The sequence below is a fragment of the Pelobates fuscus genome, chromosome 10, assembly GCF_036172605.1.
Source record: "Pelobates fuscus isolate aPelFus1 chromosome 10, aPelFus1.pri, whole genome shotgun sequence".
Taxonomy (NCBI): Eukaryota; Metazoa; Chordata; class Amphibia; order Anura; family Pelobatidae; genus Pelobates; species Pelobates fuscus.
In genome coordinates this window covers 54992032-55017576 of record NC_086326.1, presented here as the reverse complement: position 1 = coordinate 55017576, position 25545 = coordinate 54992032, and the positions used below count along the sequence as shown (strand labels likewise).

The 25545-nt window shown below is 41.4% G+C and overlaps 1 protein-coding gene across 2 annotated transcripts in view; it reads right to left on the bottom strand.

Moving 5' to 3' along the window:
* The window catches only part of JMJD1C (jumonji domain containing 1C), a 274686-nt gene that overhangs the window by 171754 nt on the left and 77387 nt on the right, over window positions 1-25545 (bottom strand). For both annotated transcript variants that reach the window (XM_063434155.1, XM_063434156.1), the window contains exon 2: window positions 6101-6265. In XM_063434155.1, coding sequence (XP_063290225.1) covers window positions 6101-6265 — 165 coding nt within the window. The remainder of the gene's footprint in view (window positions 1-6100; window positions 6266-25545) is intronic.

Below are 25545 nucleotides of genomic sequence, written 5' to 3'. Positions count from 1 at the left end.
TGCTCAGTGAATAAAGCCACGAAAGGTAATGTCACCTCAAAACTTATTTGCCTGGTTGATGGCCAATTACACTTATGAAAGGGTTAATGTTGACTTGAATCCTAGGACTGTTATTGAGCCAAGAAACTTTCCTGCTGTCTGAGTAAGATGTGGGGGCGGGGGGAAAGGGGAACCAAAACAAAACCTGTTTGTTGTGTTAATCAGCTTTAGGATTGGCACATGGTGAGATACACATTGAAGAGGAGGTCAGGCAATCAGTCTGCGTTCTTTCCTCATGATATTTCAGTTTTATGTTTTGGTCTATACTCGTTAAAAGACTTAACAGATTTCTACTAAACATACACCACAGCAAAATAACTAACATTACAAAATTAACAGTGCCGTGTTACCAGGTTATTTATTTATTTCGAAAATATTTTACCAGGATGGATTTCTCTTGTTTTCAAGTATGTCCTGGGTCTTTGTCCACAAAACATTGCATTGTTACAATAGGATACAATATTACAAAAATACAATATATATATATACACACACACACACATATATACACATATATATATATATATTTAATACATAACAGGTTATAAATATATTCAACCATGACCGGTGCATTCTGTATTGAGGTATATTGTCATAGATCTCTTAAAGGGACACTATAGTCACCTGAACAACTTCAGCTTAATGAGGTTGTTTAGGTGAGTGCTACAGCTACCCGGAGCCTTTTTCTTGTAAGCACTGTATTTTCTGAGAAAATGCAGTGTTTACATTGGAAGCTTGGAACACCTCTTGTTGCAGTCAATCAGACGGCCACCAGAGGGACTTCCGAGTTCAGAGGCCCTAAAAAGGCCTCTCGTCCGATGCATTCTGGGTGAATGCATCAGACGGGCTATCAGCACACAAAGCACTGTGAACGCGCTTTGTGTGCTGACAGCCTGTCAGCACTGCTGTGGGCGTGGCTTCAGCTGACAGCTGAAGCCCGAACCCACAGGGATGCTGTCTGGCCACAATAGTGGTTGAAGGGAGGGGGGGGACGGACCTACTCTCCTCCCCCCCCCCCCCCGGCCCCCACCCCTGAGCGGTGAGTGGGGGCCCTAAAAATAAGGGTGGCACATACTGCCCCCCCGGCCCCCACCCCTGTGCGGCGGGTGGGGGCACTAAAATTATCAATAAGGGGGGACCTATTGTCCCCCCCCGGCCCCCACCCCTGTGCGGTGGGTGGGGGCCTTAAAATAAAAAATAAGGGGGGGACATACTGCCCCCCCCCCGGCCCCCACCCCCACCCCTGTGCGGCGGGTGGGGGCCCTAAAATTCACAATAAGGGGGGGGCCTACTGCCCCCCCCCGGCCCCCACCCCTGAGCGGTGGGTGGGGGCCCTAAAATTCACAATAAGGGGGGGGACCTACTGCCCCCCCCCCCGGCCCCCACCCCTGAGCGGTGGGTGGGGGCCCTAAAATTCACAATAGGGGGGGGACCTACTGTCCCCCCCCGGCCCCCACCCCTGTGCGGCGGGTGGGGGCCCTAAAATTCACAATAAGGGGGGGGACCTACTGCCCCCCCCCGGCCCCCACCCCTGAGCGGTGGGTGGGGGCCCTAAAATTATCAATAGGGGGGGACCTATTGTCCCCCCCCCGGCCCCCACCCCTGAGCGGTGGGTGGGGGCCCTAAATACAAAGGGGGTGGGGACCCTAGTTAACCCTCTCCCCCCCCCCCCCAAAAAAAAAAAAACTTATCTCCCTACCTACCCCCTCACCCTAAAAATAATGAGGGGGGACCCTTTAACTAAAAACCTGTAAAGAAAAAAAAAAATAAGATAAAAACAACTTACCATTCGATGTTTTCTTTCTTCTAAAATCTTCTTTCTTCAGCCCCAAAAAAGGCCAAATAAAAATCCATAATAACCGACGCAATAAAAAAAAAAAAAAAAAAAAACCCGAGCGCAAAAAAAATAATCCATCTTCACCCATGGAGGGCTCCGCGCAGACTGAGCTCCGCAGGGCGGGGGAAGGCTTATAAAGCCTTGCCCCGCCCTGCAATTAGGCTAAGAACACTCTGATTGGTGGGTTTAAGCCAATCAGAGTGCTCTTTGTCATTTTACAAGCGTGGGAAAGTTCTTTGGAATTTTCCCACGCTTGTAAAATGACACAGAGCAATGTGATTGGATGGCTTGAAATCCATCCAATCACAGTGCTCTTTGTCATTTTACAAGCGTGGGAAAGTTCTTTGGAATTTTCCCACGCTTGTAAAATGACACAGAGCACTGTGATTGGATGGATTTCAAGCCATCCAATCACATTGCTCTGTGTCATTTTACAAGCGTGGGAAAATTCCAAAGAACTTTCCCACGCTTGTAAAATGACACAGAGCACGGTGATTGGATGGCTTGAAATCCATCCAATCACAGTGCTCTTTGTCATTTTACAAGCGTGGGAAAATTCCAAAGAACTTTCCCACGCTTGTAAAATGACACAGAGCACTGTGATTGGATGGCTTGAAATCCATCCAATCACAGTGCTCTGTGTCATTTTACAAGCGTGGGAAAATTCCAAAGAACTTTCCCACGCTTGTAAAATGACAAAGAGCACTCTGATTGGCTTAAACCCACCAATCAGAGTGTTCTTAGCCTAATTGCAGGGCGGGGCAAGGCTTTATAAGCCTTCCCCCGCCCTGCGGAGCTCAGTCTGCGCGGAGCCCTCCTTGGGTGAAGATGGATTATTTTTTTTTGCGCTCGGTTTTTTTTTTTTTTTTTTTAATTGCGTCGGTTATTATGGATTTTTATTTGGCCTTTTTGGGGGCTGAAGAAAGAAGATTTTAGAAGAAAGAAAACATCGAATGGTAAGTTGATTTTATCTCATTTTTTTACAGGTTTTTAGTTAATGGTCCCCCCTCATTATTTTTAGGGTGAGGGGGGTAGGTAGGGAGATATTTTTTTTTGGGGGGGGGGAGGGTTAACTAGGGTCCCCCCCCCCCCTTTGTATTTAGGGCCCCCACCCACCGCTCAGGGGTGGGGGCCGGGGGGGGGACAATAGGTTCCCCCCCCCTTATTGATAATTTTAGGGCCCCCACCCGCCGCTCAGGGGTGGGGGCCGGGGGGGGGGGACAGTAGGTCCCCCCCCCTTATTGATAATTTTAGGGCCCCCACCCGCCGCTCAGGGGTGGGGGCCGGGGGGGGGGACAGTAGGTCCCCCCCCCTTATTGATAATTTTAGGGCCCCCACCCGCCGCTCAGGGGTGGGGGCCGGGGGGGGGGCAGTAGGTCCCCCCCCTCATTGATAATTGTAGGGCCCCCACCCGCCGCTCAGGGGTGGGGGCCGGGGGGGGACAGTAGGTCCCCCCCTCATTGATAATTTTAGGGCCCCCACCCGCCGCACAGGGGTGGGGGCCGGAGGGGGACAGTAGGTCCCCCCCTCATTGATAATTCTAGGGCCCCCACCCGCCGCACAGGGGTGGGGGCCGGGGGGGGGACAGTAGGTCCCCCCCCTCATTGATAATTTTAGGGCCCCCACCCGCCGCACAGGGGTGGGGGCCGGGGGGGGACAGTAGGTCCCCCCCTCATTGATAATTTTAGGGCCCCCACCCGCCGCACAGGGGTGGGGGCCGGGGGGGGGACAGTAGGTCCCCCCCCCTCATTGATAATTTTAGGGCCCCCACCCGCCGCACAGGGCGGGTGGGGGCCCTAAATTATTATTGATAATTTTAGAAAGCGAGCTGAGCTGTCAGTCAGACAGCTCAGCTCGCGAACGCGCATTCCGCGCACATGCGCGGTAAAGCGCTCAGGTTCTTCATAGGGCGGCATTCAATGCCGCTCTATGAAGAACGCGATTGGTCCAGCGCGAAGCCGTCCCATTGGGCCCCGCGATTTCGTCATTTTGACGAAAAAGGGGGCGCGGCCTAGCGGGGAGCTCGGCGCTGGAACGGAGGTAAGTTTTTAATATAAAACCACCGATTTTTTTTTTTTTAATGAATGAAAGTTCATATAAAAGCAAGAAGGAAGGCTGGGGGACCTGTCTTTCTTGCTTTTATATGGTGACTATAGAGTCCCTTTAAAAGATTTTAGATTGAATGAAGATTTGACTGTGTCCCTGAGGTTATTCCATAATTGCGGTGCTCTGTAGGAAAAGGAGGATCGAGCCACTGTATTTTTGTATTGCGCTATGCTAAATATAGTTGTTAGTACTGGATTGGAGGTTATAGGCGGTGGGAAAAGCCGGGGAGAGCATTCTACTCAGGTAGGGTGGGAGCTTCCCAGAAATGCTCTTATGCACATGCACTGTAGAATGGACTTGGTACCTCTACTCAGACACCATGAGTGAATCATTTAGACCATGTGAGGACCATTTATAGAGCCTACACAAAATATTTTTACAAGGTTGCAATATCAAAGTTGGTGTGGCAGAGAACTATTTTGGGTGTCTCAGTTACGGTCTTGAACTCTGCGCCTTCTTTTGACATGATGAGTGTTATTCACCAACTCGAGAAGTTTTGAGTTACGAACCCTTCGGACATCAGGGTTACATTGAAGCATAATCTTTCAGCGCTAGAAAAGGGGTAGAATTTTGAAATGTGTAAGTCTACAAGAGTCCACCCCCAAGTGTATTGCAACTGAACTGTCGCCTTAAATGTCACACAGTTAGGCCTGTCTGTGTAATAAGAAAATGCTAATGAAATTCCCAGAGAATGCCAATAAGCTTCCTTCTGAACCACGTGATATGAACAGAATCCTTGGCAGTCTACGGCCAGCTAGGGACCTATTAAAGTACGTGGCTTTTTTTTTTTTTGTATTGGTTAATGTCGAGTTCTGATTGTCATGATTTTCTGCCTTGCATTGATTTTGTAGCTGTTTAGTATTCTAAAGCAAATACTGTTTGTGATATAAAAATTCACTCAGACAGAGGAGGGAGGGAGGTAGTGGGGTGGGGGGTGGGGGGGGAGGGGTGGGGTTTAATGGCTCTATTATAAAATATCTCCAAAGAACAGTTTGTACATTTCCATCCCCCCTTCACAAATAGCTGGATAATGGAAAAGTGAGATGCAGTGTGCCTTGACAAGAAAGGCAAAGAAGGAATGGAAATGAGCAACGGGGACAAAATACTAATTCCCAGTTTCTTATTGAGCCCAGTGGTACATTTATTCATTAGGAGGCTGTCGGCAGGCAGTTCAATTACAGAGCTCCCTGGCTAGAACATGGAGAGGGTCTGCTGTGCTAAGCACTCGGCAGGTGTGAAGCTCACACTGACATTTTTCATGTTGTCTATATTTTTCAGAGATTCTTTAGTGGGTTTATTTTTTGTGTTTGTTTTTTTAATCTTGAAATGTTATTTAATATATGCTTTTCTAAGGGTTTTTCAAAAAAGTTAGAATTAAACGTGAACTCAAAATTTCAAATTTAAGGCCACAATAGCCAAGCTGGAAATATTCTCTAAGTCCGCTATGCTTCCAGTTCAGCTACCTTGACCTTAAAGTTCAAATTTGCTTTTAAATTCACTTTGACTTTAGTAAATATAACCCTGTTAGGCAGACACATACAACTGAATTTCATTTTCAAATTATTTTTTTTTATTATTTGCGCCTTCATACCATGCCAGGTTCAAACACTAGGGGGAGTGAGGGTACACAAATAGCTACATCCCATTCCTAAGTGACGCGTCTGTGGTGACATCACAACACTGACATTAAGTGATGTCACTGGAACATTGTACAGCGCTGCGGAATCTGTTGGCGTTTTATAAATCATAATAACAACAACGATGCCTAAACGCAAGGTCAGTATGGCAGCGCACACTCACTATGGGACTGATCCTTGCTTTGACGGTAAAATAGAACCACTTTTTGAATATGTTCTGGGGGAAAATAAGCTCTATAGGACTTCCAACGTCCAGCAGAAATACAAATAATCAAGTGATTTGATAAGTGATAATAGGGTAAAAAGGTTTACCATAAAAATAGAATATTTCAAGAAAAAAAAATATATAGAATAGGTCAAGAAAACATTTTCTAATTTTACTCTGACGTAATCACCACCGGAGATTTGCCAGATCCTAATTTACACAGATATGGTCGTTTTATCTTAGAAATCACAAAGGATTAATAAATAAGGTGCTTACCAATGCGGGCCACTGGACATGCTTGACTTTTGATCCCTGAGACTGGCTAGGGTCTTTTCTCTTAGCCCAGACCAGCTGGAACTCGACAAAAAAAGCTGTAAAATCTTCATATACCTTCACCCATTCTCGTTTATCCCACTCTAGATCATCAAATTCCACATAGACCTAAAAATAAAGAAGAAAATAGAAAATGTTATAAATAAACATTGAAATACTGCTGATAATTTCACAAACGCTCTTTTAACCAGACTTTATGAGAAATGCAATTTTCTTGGTTACAGAAAAAAAAAAAAATCTAATTTGTAAAGTGTTGCTATATCTAATCTCTGCCTGTGTGGCCTACAGGGTTATGGGGAACAGATAACAAGGTTATACTATGGTACAGACGCTTCAACTGAGGAAATCACACCCACGGGGGGAGGGACGGGGGGGATATTGGTGTATCTATGATACTAGTCAGAAATTGTAGTCCATGCAAGTAATTTCAGGACATACTGCGCCACTGATCACAAACGACACGTTCTCAATGAGGTAGAAAATGTTCCCCTTTCAGGACACAAAAAGGGGTGTTGGCAATATGCTTAAATAACAGATAGCTGTTTTTCACCATTTTGTTTTCAATTCTTGTTTTCTATTTGTGTTGATCCGATTGGCTATTTTATCATACCCATGTGTTCAATCAAAGCAACAAATAACTAGAAGAATGTAGGTCAAACATACGTGTTATTACAACTAAACTCCTGTTACTTGTGAATAGGAATAGCATCCTAAAGTGAAAGAACATTGAAAAGCCTGAATATCGTTTCTTAAGAGAAAAGCACGATTTCTAGGAGTACGTCTCAGTTAATGCGTTAAATTGGTATCACAGAGAATGCCGCGTGCAGGCAGTTTTTTTATATTGCAGAAAACAGCCCGCAGAGTCAATTGATACAGGGGTATCAAAAGACAACATCAAAGTATGGTATACTGAAGAAAGGATGAGGAGTCTAATAAACGTGTAACATACATGTAGTAATTAGGATTAAAAGCTTTTTTTGTTTGTTTTCCATTTAAACATGAAAAAGCCATTTATTGCCTAGAAATGCTTATATGTAGATGGCCAAGATGATTGCACATAAAATGATGCTTCGATAGAGAAATCACACAAATGTATGCACTGATAGGCAGATAGCCAAGGAGAGATCCAAGGCATTAACAGTAGATTCCCTTTGGAATAATTTGTCTAGGAAGGAGACTGAATGCATTAGCAAGAGTCTATGAGGCAGGCCAAATGTCCCTCTGGGCAATGAAACTCAAAATAGCTTTTCTAAATATATGAGGATGCCTTTGCAAAGCTCAGCTGAGGAGAGCTGCAGCAGAATTAAAGAGCAAACTGAAGCCATTGTGGTTGCAGTATGACGTTCTGAATGGGGGGAAAAAAAAAAACATTTAAAAAAAATATTACATATATATTTTCTGGATTTGAAGGTTATTCATATTATATCTATTATAGAGGATTCTGAAAGTTAATACAAAATGACGTCTTGAGGAAATACTGATGTGACATAATACATAAATAAAAGTCCTTATTGAATATGACAAAAAAAGGGGGAGGACAGGGAAGACTTGGACGGGCACTCTGACAGTAGGGGATAACCCTCAAAAAACTACCAAGGTAGTTACAGAAAAAACATACATAGGATGAGTGCCCTGCAATATAAAATATAACTTTTAATAGTAAATAGTAAAAAATAAGGTGAAAAACCACCAATAAGTGAAGGACAAATAAAATCTGTACAATTCCGATAGAATACAGTATCCCACACACCAGATAGGTGCTAAGTATATGGGTCTATACGGATAATATGCCAGATGTTCCAACATGTGAGGGATAGGAACCCAATATTGTAGACCCCCACCCTGTTGGAAATAAAACACTGCTACAAATAACAAAAAGGAGAAAAAGGGAGGATAACACTAATAGCGGATATAATATTAGCAAAAATTGGCAAATAGTGCCATGGGAACAAAAACCTCAATCAAAGGATCCCTCAAGCCATAAATAAGGTGACAGATCGTTAATTAGCAATCATGGGTTAATACCCCAATACATAATAGCCCTAGAGAGGTCCTGTTCAGAAGTTTTCAGTGTCCTCTCTTAGATACCTATGTGCAACAGAGCAGTCCTTATTGAATATATCCAATCCCCCTGCCATTTAGGAGTTAAAGGATCACTATAGTGTCAGAAAAACAAACCCGTTTTCCTGACACTATAAAACCCCTTCAGAAGAGAGCCGCGCGCGCATTCAAACAGTCCATAGGAAAGCATTTCTTAATGCTTTCCTATGGACGTTCTGCACGCTGGATGCGAATTTCGCATCCAGCGTTGCAGAAGCGCCTCTAGCGGCTGTCAGGAAGACAGCCACTAGAGGTTGGATTAACCCTGCTATGTAAACATAGCAGTTTCTCTGAAACTGCTATGTTTACATGTGAAGGGTTAAAACCTGAGGGACATTGCACCCAGACCACTTCATTGAGCTTAAGTGGTCTGGGTGACTATAGTGTCCCTTTAAATTATTTTTATTTGTGTTTATACAGCCCTGGCTACACTTCCCCTGACTGTGAATCACACAGCCATCATATAAAAAGGTTTAATTTGCAGATCTAACAGCAAAGCGAGAATACTTTAGAAGTTTTTATCTCTTGCGATTAAATTACCATTAATCACACACGGGGCTCCTACGGGCTCTACAAGGCTATTCACAGCAACAGTGAAGTAGTTCCAAATTCAATAAAAAGTGCAATAAAGAAAGTTTAAACATTAGATCTCTTGTTAAAGGAAATGTGCAGGTAGACTGTTTAGGTCACATGCAGGGAGGTGTGACTAGGGCTACATTAACAAAGTGATCTAACTCCCAAATGACAGAGAATTGAGCAGTTAAACAAAAAGGGGCATGATCTATACACCAAAACTGTTTCATTAAGTGGTTTTGTGTCATTTTAGAATTTGTGCTTGAAAGGAAAATATAAATTTAACGATTTAGTTTATATTAGATTAAAATGCAGACTGGAGCATAACTAAATTGCTGTTGTAAAGGCTAAACCGTAACAAAATATATTGTACCACAATAATAATAATTGGCAAATACTATACAGATTGAGTCACATGTGATGCTTATTTCATTCTTAAATATAAAGATAAATCATATGTTGAAATTCATGACTAATACATTAAACAGGAAGTTCACATAGGTTGTTATACTTGCTTCTCGTACAGAATAATAAATCAAACTATATTAACATTAAGATTTTCTTTTTATAATCATAAGATGTGTTGTACACACCTATAGTATTCAAAGGGCTAATGTTTATTTAAGGATACACTGTAGTCACCAAAACAACTTTAGCTTAATGAAGCAGATTTCATATATAGATCATGCCTCTGAAGTCTCACGGCTCAATTATCTGCCAACTAGCAGTCAAATCACTTTTGTTTCTGTTCAGGCAGCCCAAGCCACACCTGTGCTGGTTGTGCCTGACATAGACTGCATGAAAAAGAAAGGTTTTATTTTCAGATGTTAACTTGCTTTAGACGTTTTTATATCATGCCCTGTAAATTGAATTGTAATCACATACAGAGGGCTATAAGGTCTAGCAAGCTATTCACAGTGCAGGAGATAAGAAATCTTCCTTTTCAGGGAGTTATTAGGAAGGCTGTGTAAATCAAGGAGGCGTGCCTAGGGCTGCATAAACAAAGACATGTAACTCCTAAATGGCAGAGAATTTAGCAGTGAGACTGCAGGGGAATTATATATACACACCAAAACTGCTTAATCCAGCTGAAGTTGTTTTGGTGACTTTAACGTCCCTTTAATGCTCAGTTCTCACCCAGTCAGCCTTGGCTTTCAACTTAAACAATGCTATTTTTCCTAGTCTTCATTTAACACTGTCTGCTGAACTGTCAACAAACAGAGGCTGTGGCCGCATCTTAACATTGAGTTTTTTTGGGGGAGAAGGGATCATCAAGTAGAATCTATAAAATCCATATTTCGGAATTATGTACTCTCTAGTCATACGTAAAGAGCAAGTGACACCAATCTACAAATAACCAACTCTACAACATCAAAGTTAGGGAAATGCAGTCCACTATGAACATACAACTTATTTAATTGGTTTGATTATATCAAGGGTACTTAGCATGTCAGATGCTACATTTATTATACATAGAGCAATATATGCCTTCATAAAAGGTGTCAGAAATGCATGACTAACACCTACAAGTTAAAACTTTGCGTCTCAGTGTGGACTGCAACTCCATTCATTAAAGTTTGAAGAATAAATTGCTGCTGATTTTTATAACGAATATAAATGGGGGTCTACTCAAGTCTAGAATGTCCCTTTAAGCTTTGCTTAGTTATGAATACACAAAGAACAGACATAACGTGAGACCGTTTCTATACATACATGTGCGATGAAGGAAAATGTTTATATTTGACGCAACAAAAATATTTTTTCTGATATTTTATAGAGAATAAGAGCACCTCTGTGTATACAAAGACACATTGAAATTGGTCGACTGGTGAAAGATTTGCTTTAAGCAGCACAGGATTCTTCCATTGAAACCTTGTATGCTTTATTCCAAGCTCTCATCTAGAATTTATATTCTATTCTGTGTTTATACAAATTGTTATCAACCCAGCAAATAGGAGCAGTACTGCAGTTCAACCCCGCAGCTTAAATCTTTGGTCTGCTTTTGTTCATATTGGTACAGCAGACAGTAAAGGCCTGTGCCTGTGGTACTAGATGAGAACATGATAGATTGATGTATTTTTAAAGTGACACTGATAAAAATAACACTAATGCATGTGGAGCTGTGAAGTGGAACTAGAATTATAAGCAGATCCAGTTGCAGCTAGGAATTTTCTAAAGAAGCTGAACCTCACACTATTCAAAATTCCACACCTCTTCCTATTTACATACACTGCAGTTTGTTATAATCAAATGGCCAGAACAGAAGGTATCATACAAAAAGCCTTACGTTACGTGACTTAAAATATTTTTATTTTTTTGCATCATATGTATTTCAAATAATATTTTCAGAATGACATATTTATACAAAGCACTAGCAAATTACTGTTGACATTTTCAGCAAGACAGCATGATCCTTATGGTTTATCCCAAAGATCCGGATACTGGAGTAAAAACCATTACAGTACTAAATTTTCATTGTGATATTGAAAAAAAACCTACCTAGTTGACTGCTCATACTTATAACTCTGAAGCATTGCAGTAACCTTTAGATTGTAAGCTTGTTTGAGCATGTCCTCATCAACCTTCTGTTCCTGTTACATTTTGTAATTGTCTCATTTATTGTTACATTTCCTGTTTTCTAATATTGTAAAACGCAGTGAAATAAATTGGTGCTATATTAAAGGGACACTCCAGGCACCCAGACCACTTCTGCCCATTGGAGTGGTCTGGGTGCCAACTCCCACTACCCTTAACCCTGCAAGTGTAATTATTGCACCCACTAGAGGGCACTTCCGTGATTATGGCACAGATTCCGTGTGCTATAGCGTCGCTGGACGTCCTCACGCTATGTGAGGACCTCCAGCGTTGCTGAAATCCCGATAAGAAAGCATTGAAAGCATTTTTCAATGCTTTCCTATGGGGCGGTCTAATACGCGTTGGTGGGGGAGAAGCGTGGGCAGACCCTAAACCAGCACCAAGGGACATCGGCACTGACAGGGTTTTAACCTCTTTAGCAACTTGGGATAGGGGGGTGGGAGGGACGGTTTGTTTTCCTGGCACTGGAGAGTCCCTTTAATGCTACAAATAACCTGAGGATGAGTGAAAGAAGTAGTTGCTTTTAGATTACCCTATGCCCCAGTAACATCCCAGCAACAAAACAACTTTAATACGCTTCCTTTAGGGGACACTGGACTCCTTTGTTGGGGGCTCCTCACTTGTGCCCGAGATAGTCTCCTCCCAGCCCCACTAAGAAGAAAAAGACAGGGAGAGTAGTGTTTGTGGACCAGGAAAGACAAACAAGTATGGAAGTACAGAAATGAGGAAGGACCAAACTATAGTTTAACCCCTTAAGGACACATGACGTGTGTGACACGTCATGATTCCCTTTTATTCCAGAAGTTTGGTCCTTAAGGGGTTAAATACAGAATAAAAATCCCATATAGCTAAAACTAGGCTCAGTTCTTTTCCCATCCATATGAAATTAATAAATGGGAAAAAAAGGTCGAAGAGTTACACAACAGATATGTGGATTATAGTTTAAACTATATTACAGGTTACTAAATACACATTAAAGAAAAGGACTTTGTCCTTTGAAAATAGTCAGCATATTTCTCCTCACACACACATCTGATACTAACCCCAGGCTAGTAAACAGACAGATGTCATTGAAGCATACTCATTTTATTTTCTTATCAATCACTATACAGTGTGTTGATTGTCACAAGAGAAGCGAGTGGAATGACAAACAAAAAAGGGGATAATGCCCTATTTAGCGTCACTAACAAGAAGATCTACAAATACAGAAGGATAAAACATCACGTACTCATGTGATACACACAGCCACAGAGCGTTGGCATCAATTTAGGTCGAATGCCGTACTCCAGAGAATAGCATAAGATTCAGAGTAGATGCCAACTTGTGGGAAACATTTCCAGTAAAGCCTTTGATCAAGTGTCAATAAAACCCTGTATTATGGGACTTCAAACCAAACAGATATAGAACAGGGCTGGTTCTGCAAAACAGACTTCATCCTCTGTCACGTCCAGAATGAATTCATATTCTGCAGCTCAGTGGTAGCAGTACCATATAGCAGCAGCTGTTTGACAATAGCGGTATATTTACTGTATTTCCACTTTATTCCTGATAGAATGATAAACCCTATAAAGCCGAAACATTGTATATTTTTTTATTGTGTACCAAGAATTTTGTGGCTTTAATAAAGGATTTTATTGCTGGACATTTTCAATGTGATGCCCTTTTTTAAACAAAAAAAAAAAAAACAAAAAAAAAAACTACATCCCTTTTCCAAACTTTTATATTTCAAAATGTTAATAACCTTTACTGTAACTTAATGGACATGCTTAACATTTCACAAAATTATTTTAGCATATATTTGAACACTGCAGCAAATGGGTGTAATCTAAGCATTGACGAATCCAAATACATAATTGGGGCCACATAAAACAATAACAAAAAAAAACGCAAAACCCTAAAATTAGAGCAATCCTAAAAATCCTAACTCCTAAATTAATCCTAAAAAAATGCAATCCCAAACGTGGACATTCTTAAGAGATCCCTTAACAGATCAGTGATTCTTTTTCTAACACCCAGGCACTGGTAATTAGATCCTCAAAACCCTGCCTTTCTTTGGCTACTAAGAAAAGGTTTTAAGAACACAGCTGCACAGTGACAGGTATTTTGAATAGCTGTATCCAGCCAAAAATATGACATTTGGCTGTAATTGCTCTGACGGCAGAATCATGCATTCCAGCCAAAAAAACATGACTGCTCTTTGACACTCAAGAGCATTAGTCTGTCTGATGCCAAAAGCATAGCCAAAAGCAAAATCTAGTAATCAAGGACAAGCATACCAACAGTACTCTGCACCACAAATATCTTTCACTAACTTTACCCTTGAAGATTCTGCCACAACCAGCAAGAGACAGAACATTCATATCATCGGCAACTATTCTGTTCTGCTTTAAACCACACATATTCGAAACAGTAAAATCAGTCTGGACTACAGCAAAACACCAGACACTCCCGTTAACCCTTTTACAGGCCCGCAGTAAATTGGATGTATGCCAGCAAGGTAAGTAATAAACTGTGTTAAACACAAAACACAGGAGAAAAAACAAAACAAATGCAAGGACAAGATTCCTGACTCAGTAAAATTATTCTGAACATAAAAAAAAATGAAAAATCTATGCTTCAGGGCAGGAAGTTATATCCCAAACTTAAAATTCTGATTTTAATTACCGTGAAAAATAGTTTTGGACGTTTTTCCTATTGTTCTATGCCAAGGAACAGAAACGGCGGTGGGAGGAATTCCTGTTAGGAAAGAATGTATGTTGACTTCCATGACAAGCTTATTTAAAAAAAAAAAAAAAAAAAAAATGTTCACAGTCTCCAGAATGAAAGGTACAAATATTATATTTTTTTTTTTTTTTTTTTATATTCTTTATTTTTGTTGTGCATGAAAGAGCATACGTATGTTTACAATGTCACAATAGCATTTACAGGTTTGGAAGCAATTAATAGATAGCAGTTACATGACATTCTGAGTATCGCACAGTTTTTTTTTGATTTATAAAACAAGCTAAATACAAGCTGGATAGTTACAGGCTTAGAGCATTAAGACATGCAGTATTTCTTAGGAGTATAAGGGTATGTATGGGCATACACATAGTTTTAGACTAGAAGGGTTTGTCAGCTTGGGTGGCTTAAGTTGGGCTGCGTCCAAGACACCAGCTCTGATATTACAGGGTATTCAGACTTATGAGGCTTAATTCACATAATATCGTGCTGCTAGAGATCATTACTGATTATCAGGTACATTATGCACTGAAGAACAAAAGAGAAAAAGAAAAATAAGGAAAGCAAAAACAATATAGCTTAAGTGAAGGAAACACTGCATTCCGATGAACTGAATATGGGATGTGCCACTGGAGTCTCTCAAGGCAGGCCGCGCAGACCTCCCGGCTGTGTCACGGATAGCAAGCTAACAGTCCCGCCGGATCTTGCTGCCTCATTCCTGTTTCTTTTAGTGTCCGACCTGCATGCCCTGTGAAAAGTTAAGAGGTTGCCAGTCCCGTGGTCTATGAGCGCACATCGCATGTGTCTCCGGCTCCACTGCCAGGGGATGGTCGGTAGGTGTAGTCAGGCAATGGTGCAGGGATGGTCATCATTGTGCTCCAGGTCCCGGTGGGCGGTTGTTTGGACCGGGCTTAGGTGCTATGGACAAGGGCTGGTCAGCCGAGGCAGATCTGTTGCTTGGCAGGGTGAGTTACAGCGATAGTCCAGGGTTTGAAAGTTGGGTCTGTGTGTTACAGTACGCCACGTGAGCGCCGGTAGCGCGGTCAGCCGCCATCTTGTTGGTCGGGTGCTTAGGTCCGTTAGCTGCGCGGCCCTGCAACGAGGCCTGCTCGGTGTCGGCTTCTTCCAGTGGAGGCCGGGATAACCCCCGCCGGCCCACAGGGGGGGGGGGACTGGGGCCTGTGAGGGGCATCACACGGTCGCTGGGTGATTGTCAGGCGTACGAGCAGGGCAGCGGCCGCCTGCCCCACTCCTCTCCCATGAAGGCCGCATTCTCCAAAGTCTTGTACCACCCGTAGGGCCCCCAAAACTCCCGATCTCGGAGTCCGCAGTGTCACCAACAGCTTCTTGTACCCTTGGGTATCCGTTACAGCTTAATTAGTCGTAGTGAGATTATACGTTTTGCTGATAAGGCCAAGCTCAGCAGGAGCCTCTGCAGCATGCGACCGGTCAGCATGGCTGCCAGGCCCCGCCCCCCCCAAATATTATATTCAGCCATTTACCCAGTGCTTTAATCTATAGGAAAAACATGTTCCCAAGTTCAAAGATGCAACAGGTCACTATGACCCCCATATGCAAACATTTTTCTTTTCAATTGATAGCAATCAATAGAACACAAAATCACATACAAATTCTTTGGTTATATGAAATGCTTGGATGGTATGCCAATTGCAAATACACATAATCACTTAAAATGGCGATTTTTTTATTTTTTTTTTAAAACAATTACGTGTGAAAAAAAATAAATAGTACAAAGCGGCTGATCTGGCAGTTTCACAAGTAGAGGGGGAAAAAAATTAAAAATGATTTACCTGTTAAAATATCTTCCCAATGAATCTGTTATTAGCAATGCTTCCATCCTCTGACCCTGTTCATCTTACGAATGTCCTGGGCAAGATTCATGGATTTTAACTGTAATCAAAGTACCCCACACTTGGCATTTTCTACTCAACAATGACTGATGCGATCTAAAAGTAAAAATGTGAAGGTATCTAGACTAAGGTATGAAAAGGTTCTTGAGTCTAGACTGGAAGCTCGCTGGAGCAGGGCCCTCATCAACCTATTGTCCCTGTAATGTTTTGTACTAGTCTCATTTACTTTATTTGCTCCTTTGAGAATATTGTAAAGTGCTGCGGAACAATTTAACGCTATACAAATGCCAATAATAATAAATTACCTATATGTGCTTACCAGAAACTATAGGAATCAATGCTAAATGTTACCATCTCGCAGTAGCTCTATGGAAATAACACAGTCCACTCCCTGCAATCACATAATAAATCTGCAAATGAAAGCAACCACCAGATTCCTGACCCACAACAGTTTTCAGCTACAAGATTCTATTTCACAACATATTATGAAACATATTTCCTGCACAGCGGTACCTATATAAGAGGAATCAATACTGGAGAAATGGTCACGCATAGTTTAACTGGTTATTTCCAAGGTGACTAAGTCAGTGGTTAGTAGAGGATAGCCATCAAGACGTTCTTTATTCTCCTATTGCTAAACCATTATAAGGGCATCTCTTTGTCTATCTCAGCAATAACTTGAGTTTAGACGTTAAAACCACACACTATCTGGGGCGGAGCCTTACCCTTCATGGAGTAAGAAGCGTGAGCCCTTATCTCTCCGACCCTGGGCGCAAATCCCGCATCCATCTACTAATATCGCAGCACATCTCGACTTCAAACACCATCACCCAGTTTGTTACAACTCAGTACAGACCCTCCAACATGGGTAGACACAAAAAACGCAAGGAGATCACCCCATCCGTGGCCTCGATGTTCCGCGCCAAAGAACGAAAGCGGCCATCTTACTCTCAGGGCCTAACGGACTCAAGCTCGGAATCCATCAAAAGGGAACACATGGAAGGATCAGAAGCCCCCCTAACCAAGGGGGATCTCCGAAAAATGCTCTGGGAAATTTCCAATGATATAAAGGCTTATACAACGGCTGCGCTGGAAAAACAAATCGCCAGCTACAAGGAAAACATGGAAACCCTTGCCTCACGCACCAGCCATACCGAACAACAACTCTCAGAAATACAGAAAAAAATCAAAAAAAAAAAACATGACCACAAGATCGATATCCTGAAGTGAAGATCCTAACCCTGGAAGACTGTCTACAAGACAAAAATATACGCGCATCAGGGGCCTATCAAAATCGGTCCCGCCGGACACATTACTCCCTACTATTAAGGCAATTTTTCAGTGTCTGCTCCCAGAGGCCTCCAACCAGGAGTTCTCTATTGAACGAGCACATAGGGCCCTGCGCCCGGGAACTCTCAATGCCACCATACCCAGTGACATTATCGTCAGGCTTCTACAATTCCCCATCAAAGAACAAATAATGAGTGCTGCACAATTATACCACGTGACTTCCTTACACTTTTATCAAGATCTGGCACCGTCAACCTTGCGGAAGAGAAGGGAGCTTAAACCCCTTACCACTGCAATGACAGAACAAGGCTGGAGATATATGTGGGGACACCCCTTCAAACTCATGGTCAGGAAGGATGACCAAGCGCATTCCCTATATCAAGTAACAGAGATGAAGGACTTTGCTAACCTTCTGGGCATCTCCCTGCAAAACCCACCAACTGCGGCCACCCAGCCTACACCATCGGACGCTAGCCAACGACACGGGAACCTACCTCTCCCACCCCGCCAGAACCCAAGGAAGTGGCCTCTTTCTGCAGCAAGGGACACTCCCAGACTATTACCCATGTCAGAGCCCAGAGCCAGGGCGTCTTACCTTCCACCTCTACCAGGTTTTTTTCTTTCTGAGCTCGGTCTTAGACCATACTAAATCTGTTTTATAACCGCTTGCATGTTACTCGTGCTTCCCTGCTTGTCCGGATCAAAAGACACTTACAGAACTCCACAATGCCGCACAAAGTTTCATGTTCCCATAGTTGGTCCCAGACCACTCCATGTATATATTATTTTCCTGCAAATCACCCATGCCAACGAAGTGGATGCCTCCACGCCTCCCGTCTCCCATAGCCCAAGTACTCCTGGCAAAAGTGTAGTACAATTACCTTCCCACACTACCAGCAAGTGCATACGGCCATAAATCCATGTAGACTTGTAGGACACATATTGTCTGTACCAGATCTCAAAACGTTTCTAAATGTATATAACTAACGCATGACTGTATTCAGTGCTAATGTATGTATCCAAGGTAACTGCACTGCTAGCCCCTTACCTCCTGTACTCATTACGGTAGCCAGCCAGCCAGCTCTTGGGCCCATCAGGACACAAGGCAAACAAGGCATTTTCCTGGGTGCTTTGGGTGGTGTTTTTTGCAGCTCCCCCCCCCCCCCCCCCCCCCCCCCCCCCCTGAAAGTGCTGCACTAGGCAAATGCGTTGTTTGCCTTGTGGTAAATACAGCCCTGCTTCCCGGAGTGACATATCTGTCAGATGACGTCTCCCATGATACCATGGTTGCCCTGTCCTTTCCTACCCCATAGTAATAGTTACGAAGTAAATTGATCAATATTAAGCAGAGAAAACAACGAACATTCCTAACTTTCTAGAAGAATGTGAAGGAATTACTAGTGTGTCTAAATGTATGGGCTTCATTTGGTTTTCCCAAGGACCTCTAATCTGGGTTAAAAATCAGCACCTATTTCAAAACACACACTGAATACAGATGATGCTGTTAACATGAACACAGTTACCCTTTTTAGAAGACATTGTCTCGTACGCTGCTATCGGTACTCACATTAATCTTTCTGTCTACATATACCCAGGTTTCTGGATTTTCATCACGCATCCAAATTGGTTGTGTCGCATGTTCGCCTGGCAACCATTAGACCATAGGTTCCGGTATGATCGTAGTTATACGCAAGGCCTCTGCTCACTGGTTGCCAGGCAACTGGAAACCGAATTGCTGCGATAGTATTAAAAATGGCACAGCAGGGAGAAAGGATTAACTGCACTGAAAACAGTCTTATATAAAACTGGAAACAATAGGACAAATACAACTTCTTCGGCATTTCCACAAGGAAGAATTGTAGGGGGACCGAGACAGAATTGTAACATCTCTTAATTATAGATTTTGGAATCACAAAGGATATTCAGTCAGTCGCAAATGCTAAGAATATGAAACTTTCTGAATATCACTGTTATTCTACCAAGATATTAATCTCACTCTTTTTTTTTTTTTAACCAGAATGCTAGAAGGGTTACCTTTGTATTCATTGTGGTATAAGAATATTTAGGGACAGCATCTTATACATAGAAAATTGGAACCTGACTAGATCCAATAATTTATTCAAACCCAGTCCGGTAAGCGTGGACTTTAATGTCTCCTTATGATGAACTGGGTCTTACTCATATGATATCCAAAAAGGTTTATTGCCAACAGAATCTTCCACAATGGGAAATATTACAACATAAAATGTTTTCCAACAGTCCAAAAATTTGAATAAAAATATTAGAGAGAAAACAAACATTATTCATTTTTAGGTCAGCCTCCAGGGCATTTATTCTGGATTTTATTTTGGCATTGTAAAAATACAGGGTTTATATTTTGCAGCCATTATTTCACTGTCTGGTTTGTATAATTAGGCTCAAACAAACAAAAAAAAACACAAAAAAAAACACATAAGGTCATGTACAGAAAAAAAATCATTCCAGTGTGTGTTTTTTATGGAGTAATTTGCGTGTGTGCCTGCAAGGACATGTCTGTGTGTCTACGTGATTGAGTCTGTGTGTCTCAACACTATTAAAAGTAGCTTGTTTACAACTTCAAAAACCATCACAATCCAAAATATGAAGACATCTTGTGCTTTCCATACTGTACATTCTAAGTCCAGTTTATGCCTGCAAGGATGACAGCGGTTTTTACATGACATTTTGGAGCCGAACATGTGGCACAAATACATTATGAATCTGTAGCCGGAGAGAGATTAATACTGGGAATTCTTAGCTCTGGTTGCTAAGTAACCAGCGCACTGTCAGGCTTCCTATTCGAGCTTCACAACAGATGTCTGAAGCGGAGAGGGAAAAAAATAATAATCTTTATTCTGTAAATGTGTAACAGCAGGCACAGGAAGAGAACTTGTTGAGAGACACATTTGCATTGTGAAAATAGGGCAGACAACAATCAGTGGTTCTGTTTCAGCTGCTGTTGTCAATTACAGTTAAACAGACTCACGGTGTTTTTTTTTTTTTTCCCCTTCAGCCCCTATCTTGAAAGCAACCTTCCACTCGTAAATTGTAATTATCCAGGTGCTTCGAAATTAATCAAGCAATACAAATTGACGTTTCTCCCTATACTAATACTACCACGTCTCTTTATCATTGGTATAAGCTTAGCGATGGACAACCTAGCCATGATAAAGCTCTATTTTAGTATGGACACGACATACCAAGTCTTATAGGCCTAGGAAGGATTTAAAGGGTTACTCCGTGCACATGGCCACTTCACTGATTTGAAGTGAAGTGGTCATGGTGCTCGGAGTCTGTATGTGCAATGTTTCGCTATGAATCGCTGTGTGTGTGTGTGTGTGTGTGTGTGTGTGTGTGTGTGTGTGTGTGTGTGTGTGTGTGTGTGTGTGTGTGTGTATATATATATATATATATATATATATATATATATATATATATATATGAAGTGGTCATGGTGCTCGGAGTCTGTATGTGCAATGTTTCGCTATGAATCGCTGTGTGTGTGTGTGTGTGTATATATATATATATATATATACATACATACACACACACACACACACAGTTTAGCCATTATGCTGCCGGAAGTGTAACTCCACCTGTGACAGCATTACTGGGGTATCATTAGAAGGAGTTCTGGGCACAGCATTCTGGCAACAGACATCCAATGTTGGTGCAGCACCTCCTGCCAACCCCGTCCCCCCCATACTACCCATTTTATCCCTTCAGCGCATCCTTCCCCCTACTTCAACCCCCTTCCAGAGAGGGAGAGGGACCTCAGCAGAGGAGGATTGGGGAGAACTTGGCTCAGCAATGGAATGAAGGCAAATTTATATTTTATTTTTTGTTGTGTTTTTGTTTGTTTTTTTAATTTTGAGGGAGTTGCAAAATAGGAAAGGTTAAAGGGTTATTCTGTCCCAAAACAGTGCTCACTTCAGTAAAATGAAAATAGATTCAGGTGAGTGGCACACACATATACATACAAATACACACACACACGTGCTGCGCGAGTGTGTGTGAACAATTTAAACCACCATTTAAAAAAAATGTGTAGTAGAATAATTCCTATAGTCCGTGCTGGAACTAGATCGCATCCAGGCTTCAAATATGTTAGTAATTCTACTCTACACTTTCTTCTAATGCATTTCTCCTTTGCTTTAAATAGGACCAATAAACTTGTAAGTAGAAAATAGACACGGGACTAGACTGCACTCTAACATAACTAGCAGGATTAAGGATAGGAATACACTGGGGTGGGAGGACCCTTCTTGTGATCACCCCCATCTACCACATGAATGTTTTGTGTCAGAAGATCACACCACTATTCCATATCAAAGGTTAAACCAAGGCCATAACACTTGTTTGGAGCGGAGATAAAGAATGGCCTTTTATTAAAGGGACACCCACACACTTCAATACAACATGTGCTCATATGCTTACTCAGTTGTTGCAGCTGTGTTTTTACCGCAAAAGAAGCCTCTCAGTGACCAAACAAGGTTTGCGTATATATTTATATCTGAGGAAGATTAGAAGTGTCCCGATGAAAACGGACAGCTTATGAAGCAAGTTGTGCCCACTTTTACTTCCAAAGGCAAACTGCTAAGCAAACCGTTTTGTTTTGAGTGGATAAAGAGCACTTGACAAAATTATGCTATTTTTCCACAAATCAGTCCTCATGGACGACCAACAGTCCAGATTTTGTCAATATCCCCATTGGAATAAAACAGGGATAAATCCTGGACTGTTGGTGGTCCGTGAGAACTGGGTTGGGGAACACTGGTTTAGATCATGCATCTCAAAACTCCATCACCCCAATGTTCCCTAACCAAGTCTCCCATGAGTCTTGGGCCATTATTATTATTATTATTATTATTATTATTATTAGAATTTACATAGTGCCAACTTGTTCTGCAGTACTTCACAACTTTATAAAGTTGGAATCTAAACACAAACGAGACAAACTATTACAAACTTTGACAGGGAAATATGTTGAGGGCCCTGTTCGACTGAGCTTACAATGTAGCGGTGGTAGGGAATACAGACTCAATAGGGATGACCCTCTAGTCCAGTGATGGCTAACCTTGACACCATAAATTGCTTCTGTACTACATTTCCAATGATGCTCAGCTAGCTTTTAGACTCTAAAAGCTATCTGAGCATCAAGGGAAATGTAGTCCAGAAACAATTTATGGTGTCAAGGTTGGCCATCACTGTTCTAGTCTATCGAGTTCAGTATTTCTACAGATTGCAAGCATCGGGGGGGGGGGGGGGGGGGATAAAATAGAAATAGGTGCTCAAAGGGATGCACCAAAACAACTTTAGCTTAATGAACTCATTTTGGTGTATAGATCATATATCTGCAGTCTCACTGCTCAATTATCTGTCATTTACAAGTTTATTCACTTTGTTTATATTTATGCAGCCCTAGCCATACCTCCCTAAGCTGTGACTGAGACAGCCTGCATGAAAAAAAGAAATGGTTTGATTTTCAATCAAATGTTAACTTGCTTTAGAAGTTTTTTTGTTTATTTTAAATGCATTTTTATTGAGAGAGTGTCAGACAAATATTAATGCAACACATACATTGGCCTTGGAAGTTTTTATAACTTGTTCTGTAAATTGAATTTTAATCAGACACAGGAGGCTCCATCAGGGTCCAGAAGGAGTCAAGAAATTCTAAATTAAACAGAATATGCAATAAAGGAAGTTGAAAGATTAGATCTCTCCTTACAGGAAGTGTTCAAGAAGGTTATGTAACAGAGGCTTGACTAGGGCTGCATAAACAGTGATGTAAGTTCTAAATGGCAGTGAATTGAGCAGTGAGACTGCAAGGGCATGAGCTGTACACCAAAACTACTCCATAAAGCTAAAGTTGTTTTGGTACCTATAGTGTCCCTTTAAATAAAATAAAACAATATTTCCTTAAAAACTATACATACTTCGATCATAGTTAAGCAATCTAAAACTAGATTAGACTTTCCTTTAATAGATATAGTCTATTATGTCGCATTTTATTTCGTTTAAGCACCAAAGTATGCATGATTTGTCTTTTAATACTTATTCCAATAAATGGCAGAAAGAAAAGCAGAGAGGACATCCAAACATAATTAACTTCTGAGTACTAAACCGATGAAAGTTCCTGCTCGTAAATACAAACCCAACTTATAGGAATAGCGAGACTTCCCAGGTCGAATTACTCAACTGTCTAGAATCGAGCAGAAAGCTACCCAGCCTGTGCAGTCTCTCTTTCACATAAATGTTTTCCTAATGTGTGCTCCAATTAAATTGGCCAACGCAACTGCCATTACCTCATAAATATAGCGAACATTTCTGTCTGCGGGAAACATAGCCTTTTGGATGCAGGATTTTTAATCGTTCTAATTCATCACGGGTTCCCTGGCGGTCTGTTTTTTTTCTTCATTCTTGCCATTAAATCTAAATAAGTAATATAACCATAGTAACAAAACAAAATGCTCAATCCCATTTTTTTTAATTTTTTTTTTAAAAATCTATCTATATATTCCAAATGAGTCATTTTTTTCCCCCCAGTACAACTCCTTGAAAGGGGTGCTCTAAACACCATAATCACTACATCAGTTTTTACTTCACAAGGGTTCCCTGGACACAGGCAGTATTTCTGATTTTCTTACTAGCTAAAGAATAAGGTTTCCCCTTTAACTATATGAATTGTTCACATTTTATTAACATAATTTATTGGCTGAGAGTGCCTGTTGATAAAGGGATAAGAAAAAAAAATGTAAATGTGATTTGAACTTCCTGATGATGGTGAAGCCCCGGAGGCATGCCCTCGGCAAGGGGGTGTAATTTGACTTTCTTTATGGTTTTAAATTAAACAAAATGCTTAAAATAGAACTATGTGCTACTTAGTCAATACAGTTCATTGTAATGGTTGTGCAAATAGTCATCTGGCCCCTTTCCACAAAGTGTGTGCCAAACTGTTTAAGGAGATTGACAATAACTGGGGCTGTCCTTGTTCCAGCTCAACTAATAGGGAAGTGGACTTCCGCAACAGCCTGTACAATTTTGGGCAAAAAAAAAATAATAAAAATAACTAGGCTGAGTGCTGTTGGGTCAAAAGAGGCCAGTGCTCGCATCCTCTCATTATTGTCTAAGGTTGGACGCACAATACAGAGAAACGTCCGCATAAACTGAGCAAAAGGCTTTGGATGCAGAGAGATCCCAGTCTTTAGCAGGGTCAGTCAAATCATTTGGACACACGCTAGAGTTCTGGGAGTGGAACTCCCCATCACATAATTGCCAATAATGCAAGTATGTGCAGTGCTTTAAGCGGAAACCAAAATCACTGACGTGGTAATTGTGGTTGAACAGATACAAGCCCCTCACTCACTGCACCTACCCTCATATACCAATTACTCCCATTTGTACAAAGTACCAGGTGGGATATTGACTTCATTAATAATTCAACAAAGACCAATTTTGCCCCATTTATACTTTATCCACTACCATATTAAATTAGCATATAATAAATAGTATAAACTAATCGGCTGAAATTAATATCTTCCATAAGTAAGGATACACAGAGTAAAATATCAGATCTCAACTTAGTGGTAAAGCCTGGCTAAAATCAAAATAAAACAAATACTTTTTTTTTTAAAAACAAACCCGTTATAAACTCCTAATAATCTTAATTTCAGATTCTGGCCCTGTGTAGTTATAATTGGCAATCTGTAGCACTTAGTGTAAAATAAACAGATGGCATGACATAAATCTTCATGCCTAACTTCTTGGTCTACCATTATTTTCCTTAAAAATAAAGACACGCTAAACACAACAAACAGAAAACTCAGCCAGGACTGCTGAAAACAAACAGATAAACAGCTTTACAACCATTCCCATTTTAGTACTACATTGCACCCAAACGAATACCATGTTTGCAGACTTAAAACAAACCGATCAAACAATATTTCCCAGGACATATTCACGGTTTCTTTATGCATGCTCGGCAAACTGAGTAATTGTGAATTCCACACTGTGTAAAAATGGTTCTACAACGAAAGGATGCAAAACCTCTGTCTTAACATGTGTCCATGAGGGTGAGCCATGCAGAGGACACTGCTTGGCAGAGATTCATTCTGTACTGGGCTGCAAGACTCCGTAATCAAAATGTTACTTTCAAGCTCGGCCAGAAAACGCAGATTTTTGTATATTTTTTTTACTTCTTCATAGAGTATTAGTGCTTTC